The following is a 6,681-nucleotide window of genomic DNA, read 5'->3' on the forward strand; positions in this document are numbered from 1 at the left end:
ACTGATCCAGAGGTCCATGTTCGATTCCCCGCACTACCAAATTTTCTAAGTAGTATTGCAGGAATCTTTGCAAGGCATCTGTTACTTCATAAAAAACATTCCTATATATATATACAACAGATATGTAAGAAAAGTAAAAGTAGTAATTGTACTGATTATTAACAGTATACTCTGAGCGCTGACTCACCCGCCACGTCAGACTGCTATAGACTGCAGACCCAGACAGACTGCTGGGGAGGGAGGGGGTGTCCTCCATTGCGCAACACGTCACAATATATACATTCAACTCTCGATTATCTGGGGGCGGATAAACCGGTTTCCGGCTTAACCGGGGCTTTTTTAGGCTTATATGTTAATATTCATCCACTTTTGTTTGACATGGTGAGTTGTAACACTATTTTCGCACTAGTGTGAACCGAGCTCTGCACTTTTTGGTCCCGTTATGCTAACACAATGTTTTAGGGTAGGGGTGANCTGGATCTGTACCAGGAACTCAGACCACTAGACCATAAAGGTGGTCTTAATCCACATTTAACTCATTAGAATGTTCATCAAAATGTTTAAAATGTCATTAATATATATATATAATCTGTGTTAAGGGCTACATGTTTCGGCATCACAGGACCATCCTCAGGTAACACACTTTTTAAGGAATCCACTGTATTGTGTATTTTGTCAGTAGTATTCTTAATGTGCTATGCTATTATGTTTACATTGTGGGATATGTGTTCTTCCTCTCCACATATTGCGGCCGCTTTGTGCCCTATTGGGTGTGCTGGAGTATAAGGAACATAGATCTACACAAGGTGCACCCAACCAAGGGGAGCGGCACGCTCATGGGTCACAAAGCTGCTGCAATACGGGGATAGGAAGAACAGACATCCCACAATATAAACTAAATAGTGACGCACATTAAGAATACTACTGACAAAGTACACAATACAGCGGATTCCTTAAAAAGTGTGTTGTCTGAGGATGTCCCTGTGAGATCGAAATATGTAGCGCATAACACAGAATGTATAAAAGTTGCCGCTAAAGTTTGCACCAACTTCGCCAACAAGCGGCGGTCGCTCACTAATTCACATGCAACAATGGAGGAATTGTTGGAAATAGTGTTTTCTACGCGGTTCATGGGAAGGTGTTATAAGGACAATTGGAGCAAGAGTGGGTATATTATATATTTAATTGTATACATTGTTAAATGACTTACAGAACTTGGCTCCTGTTTCGATGTTCAACAGATTATGGCAGTGAATATGAGCTAGTGAATAAAATATTCTGTTTAAAGATAAATATTCATATTAAGTTTTGATTAAAACCCTGTAGCATGAATATTGCTTAAAAATTCAGTTATCTTACATAAAGCAGTGTCTCCATTTCAGTTATTACTTTGGTAATACTGTGCAGGGAGATAATCACTGTTTATTCTGAGAATCATATGTAATCCTTGCATAATCTCTGCAGACAAAATGCAGAGTTCTTAATGTTAAAGTGATTATAGCTCCCACAATGCATTATAATGTTAAGAAGTTCCTGCAAACATGTCATATGAATGACCAGGTCATACAGGAAACAATAACAAATGAAAATGAATATTACAAAAATTACAAAATTCTGTATATTTTTACTGTTTCTGAATAGGATCCAGTGAAACATATATATGTTTCACATTAACCTTTAACAGCTGAATGTCAGATATATATGACGCAGGCAGAAACCCAAGTTGGACGAATATATGATGCAGGACACATGCAGTCTTTGGGAGTGCTGACAGTTTGACCTTGGGTTTGAAACCAGAACAAACCCACACAGGTTTATGTCAGAGGTTCATATCTTAGCTGTGAAGAATGAAATCATTTATCAGGGTACTGGTTTCGATACTATTCATGTTTAGATACGACTGTTTATGACATAGCCTAGCTTTGTTCTGAGAACTGAAGAGGAAATATTGATCTGTGCTTGCAGATCTGTGCTTCCACAGCTTTCAAGGAAGTGTGGTTTTCAAGGATTGGTTTTCAGTGGCGAATTATCAGTTAGGAAGTCAGTGTCGGATTGTCATATATTTCTTTGTATATTATTTTTATTTTGTGTCTCAGAAGAGGTATAAGCGTTATTATGCTTTCTGTATCTGTTGTAGTTTTCATTAAAAATAGGAGACATTATATACAGAACGCTCCTCGTATATTTTATGTTCCAAATTCAATAATGATATAAACCTCAACAATTTCCTGTTGCAATTTCAGCGGAGTTTATGCTAGTCCGAATTATATTCACAATGAATTTGAGAGCAGAATATGTACAGGAAATGCTCATAGTCATTCTGTTCAGGAATCTTCATCTTGCTGTCATGGGATAGGTACCTAGTATCATGTAGGACCCCCTCTAGCCCAGCGAAGTGCAGCAACTCGATGTGGCATCGATTCCACAAGTGGATGGAAGACCTCTGGAGAGATGTTGAGCCATGCCGTCTGGATAGCTGCCCACAGCTCCCTGGTATTTGTAGGTGCAGGATTTTGGGTGCGAATGGACCTCTCCACCACGTCCCATAAATGCTCGATTTGGTTCATGTCGGGCAAACACGATGGCCACACCATTTGTCAGAACTCTCCAGAATGCTCCTCGAACCAATTCTGGACAACTCCGGCTCGATGACATGGTGCATTGTCCTGCTTGAATATCCCATCGTTGTGGGGTTACATGAAGTCCATGAAGGGCTGCAAATGGTCTCCAAGCAGTGTAACATAGCGGTCACCGGTCAATGACGTGTTTAGGTCGACGAGCGGACCCAACTCATGCCACGTGAACACACCCCACACCAGTATGGAACCACCACCAGCCTGCATGGTGCTTGCTGACAACTGGGGTCCATGGCCTCATGGGGTCTGCGCCACACCCGAACCCTACCATCCACCTGAAACAAATGGTACCATGACTCATCGGACCACGCCACATGTTGCCAATCCTCCAGGGTCCAATTAGCGACATCACAAGCCCAGGTGAGGCGCTGTGTCGGGTGTCATGGTGTTAACAGAGGCACTCTGGTCTGTCTTCTGCTCCCATATCCCATGGAAGCTAAAGAACGCTGCACTGACCGGCTGAATATGCGTCTGGTACCTCCCGCATTGAATGTGGATGTGATTTCAGCCAGTGTCGCTTGTCTGTTACCACGGACAATTCTAGCTAGACGCTGCTGATCACGATCATTAAGCACCCGTGGTCGGCCATTGCGCTGTCCAAAGTGGGTGGAAATGCCTTCCACAACGTATTCCCAGTACACACATGACACCGTGGATCGAGGAATGTTGAATGACCACACAACTTCGGAAATGGAATGTCCCATCCGTCTGGCACCCACTATCATGCCCCGTTCAAACTCCGATAATTCACGTTGGCTTGCCATGAGCAGACTGGCTGGTGTTCAAACTGACTCACGAGAGAACACCTCACAACTGATACTGCTCTGGGCATTCCCAAGCCGTCAAGGGTTGGTGGCGCCACTTAAATGAATATTTACATGCTGTCATTCCTCAGAGGACCTCTGCCTAGAAGAATATGTATAGTTGATGAGGCTGTTTCGTGGAACTGGATGAAAGACTGACTTTTGGAATTACCTGAAATGGATTTGATTTTCACTTGAGAACACTATTATTCAGTAATCATGTTAATATTCATTAGTATTATAACATAATAAGAATATAAAGGGTCTATTTTTAAATTACATAATTTCTTTAAGCTCATTATTATGGACCATGCTTTACGTTATAACCTCTGTGTTAATTATGTGGCTGAAATTTTTAAGAGCATTTAACATTGACATTTTTGAGTACTTTTGGAAATGGTATGAAATTTGTGGCAAGAATATAGTCTTCTGCATTTGTTTATTAATTAATTCGGTATTCTAACTAACTAACTACCCATCTGTAACCAGCAACATCCTGGGTCAGAGACAAAACCCAGACTTTAGGTCTGAAGTTGTGATAATGCGCTGCCTATTGAAGGTCATCACACACCTCTGGAGGCGGTAATAGGTAGGTATGAAGCATTTGTGAAATTATGAATAGCAGAAGAAGGCTGAAGAAGCTTAAAGGAAACCCCGTTGAAGTGCCACTTAATCCACCATAAATCTCATATGACATCACCTGGACTTCAACACAAGGCTCTGCAGTGAGAAGCCAGTGCCTGTCTGAACTATGGTAGACCAGTTCTATTCTCTAATGAAAGATGAACTGAATCAACATACCTTGTTGTGACAGAAGAATAAGATTAGTACATTGATGCTGACACAAGTAGGCTCCTGTTATCATGGCCATAGTAATGACTGTAATCACAGCAGCTATCAAGATCCACAGCCAAGGTTGTCTCCACGCCCCACCTACATTGCTGTCCTGCTCCACGTTTCTTGTATAGTTCTGAAAAACTTCTTCTGCAACATTAATCCATGTAGAGTGTTCTAATTTAGTCTTCTGTAACATGTCTTACGATTATAACTGAGTTGTGAAAGTTAATGCCAAGAAACGAATTCATTCATTCATTAATTTCCTTTATTTTCCATATATCCATACAGGTAACTAACCTAGGATGTGGAAATGGTCCCTTTGAAAATACATATATAAAGATACATATACAAAATTACATGAGTCACATAATCAAAATCACTTACATTAATTGATTAACATAAATAATAATATAAAGTAAGAAATTTAATAAGATAATTTAAAAATAACTTACTATAGAACTTGAATTAATACAATTTTATTTAAATTACCTATATTAACTGAATTAAATACATTACAAATTTACACATTTATGACCAATTATGTTGATAATATTCATTCATGGAATAATGTTGCATTATCCTTGTCATTATGTTCAGATTATAAAAACAAAACGATTTGATGTAACACATCTTCTTTATTACTTGCTGCTAATATGTCACATAATGATCGCTTTATGCATGAGCTAAAGAGACAAAATTACACATTACTAAAACTGCATATATAGGATATACACAAAAGAAAGGCGCTGTTTCAAAAGTTAATAAAAAATTTATTTCTCCCCTTACATGGGCACAACGCACACCGTCAGCGGAGGCAACTGTTCAAGTTTCTCATGTGTTAATTACAAACCTTCAATGTGTGCACCCTGGGTCACATGACACACATCCACACGGTAATCAAACTCATCCCAGACCCAGTGTAGCATGTCCGCTGTAATGGCCTTCAGTGCATGCGTTATCCAGTCACGAAGTTCACGGATGGACGTGGGCAATGGTGGTACATAAACTCTGTCTTTAATGAACCCCAAAGGAAGAAATTGCAGAGTGTAAGATCTGGCGAATAGGGTGGCTAAGGGAGAAGGTTGTCGTCTCCATTTGCCGCAGCACATCAGATCCAGCACTGTGGAAGAACACGGTTGAGAAACACTCATACATTCCAACCCACCATCTGGCCTACAGTTCAATAACCGAGGCCAAACTTGCAGACTCGTGGCAGTAACTGCACTGTATTATATACGTACTTATGTACACTAAACTACAGAACTGTACTATACTATACATTATACTGAACTATATTGGAATAGTATATACTGTAAGTCTGATTTGTTTCATTTCAGTCACACTGGACAGAATTAATTAATTTATTAATTTTGTAGTATATACTATTTTACGACCCTGCCTCATAACTACAATATCACAAAGGATGTGTGTGTGTACTGAATGTACTACTGTGGCTTATACAGATTGTACCATTTAAAACACAACAGTACACGCAAGCTTACAAGTGTCATCAATATGAGGATACAAATGAGTTGTTAGTTTTTATTATTTGCAGCAACTTATGTAACAGCTTTACAGCAGATCATGAAGATGTCCACAGTCTTCTAAAGATAAGTGTCCACCTGTTTTAGTATGTTCTGTGAGATTGCGAAGTGTTGGTGGGTCACTGCTGGCAAGAGTGTGGTCAGTAGTGTGTCTCAGTTCCCCCAGGCTTCATAGATTCTGTGAAGAGAATTTTCCTTTGAGAAATTCCCACAGAAAAACATCATATGGGGTAAGGCTTGGAAGGCTGGATGTGCCTACCTAACGACTCTTGCAGCAAAACAGCTGTTGTGTTCACAATGTGGGCAGTTACCTTCAATGCTGAAACCATCAGTCTCTTTCAGTTTCAATCCTGCAAAGAAATGAACTGGATCAGAAGATACATGTCTGATTCTTGTTTTTTGTCTTCTTGTCATGGTCTGCACTGCTAAATGCTTCACAAACAGCAGCAAATGATTTGGATATAAAGTTATATTCAAGAATTAGCTTTACGGCATGTAAAAGAACCTTATGTCTCAAGGGGACCTCTGAGCCAAATTCAGGACATTTCCTGCCCAACAGTAGTCTCTAACGCCTCTGGTAGATGGGGGAAGGATCGAGATACCGCTGAGCAAGTAGAGGCCGAACTTGCTGGCTGAGTCGGGACTGATGGCATGCACCAGTACCAGTAGGGTATAGAGACTGGTAGAATATCACAGGGGGACGCACAATGGACCAATATCTGGTCTAAGTGCATGGGGAAACCCACCCTCTCCAATAACAATAACAACAATATATTCAAGAATAAACACTTGTTCTGCTGACGAATACTGCATGCTTGTACCAGTAGACCTATGGTGAGACTGCCAAAGCCTAATGACTAG

General features: G+C 40.3%; 1 protein-coding gene across 1 annotated transcript; it reads right to left on the reverse strand.

The window, feature by feature from the left end:
- Positions 1 to 2,870: 2,870 nt before the first annotated feature.
- LOC111871727 lies at positions 2,871 to 6,362 on the reverse strand. Its single transcript, XM_023865022.2, has 4 exons — positions 6,080 to 6,362; positions 5,127 to 5,396; positions 4,241 to 4,423; positions 2,871 to 2,911 (listed from the first exon to the last, which is right to left on the reverse strand). The coding sequence occupies exons 1-4, from the start codon at positions 6,147 to 6,149 to the stop codon at positions 2,901 to 2,903; spliced, it is 534 nt and encodes a 177-aa protein (XP_023720790.1). The 5' UTR covers positions 6,150 to 6,362; the 3' UTR covers positions 2,871 to 2,900.
- Between the last annotated feature and the right edge of the window lie 319 nt (positions 6,363 to 6,681).

The sequence above is a fragment of the Cryptotermes secundus genome, unplaced genomic scaffold, assembly GCF_002891405.2.
Source record: "Cryptotermes secundus unplaced genomic scaffold, Csec_1.0 scaffold602, whole genome shotgun sequence".
Taxonomy (NCBI): domain Eukaryota; kingdom Metazoa; phylum Arthropoda; class Insecta; order Blattodea; family Kalotermitidae; genus Cryptotermes; species Cryptotermes secundus.

What these genes read in the sequence shown, in the direction of transcription:
- LOC111871727 (XM_023865022.2), bottom strand. Translation starts at nt 6,149, where the DNA reads ATGGTTTCAGCATTGAAGGTAACTGCCCACATTGTGAACACAACAGCT. An exon ending in TTTGCTGCAAGAGTCGTTAG is followed by an intron (nt 5,397 to 6,079) that starts GTAGGCACATCC and finishes GTTCTTCCACAG; the next exon opens with TGCTGGATCTGATGTGCTGC. An exon ending in CCAGGGTGCACACATTGAAG is followed by an intron (nt 4,424 to 5,126) that starts GTTTGTAATTAA and finishes TTAATGTTGCAG; the next exon opens with AAGAAGTTTTTCAGAACTAT.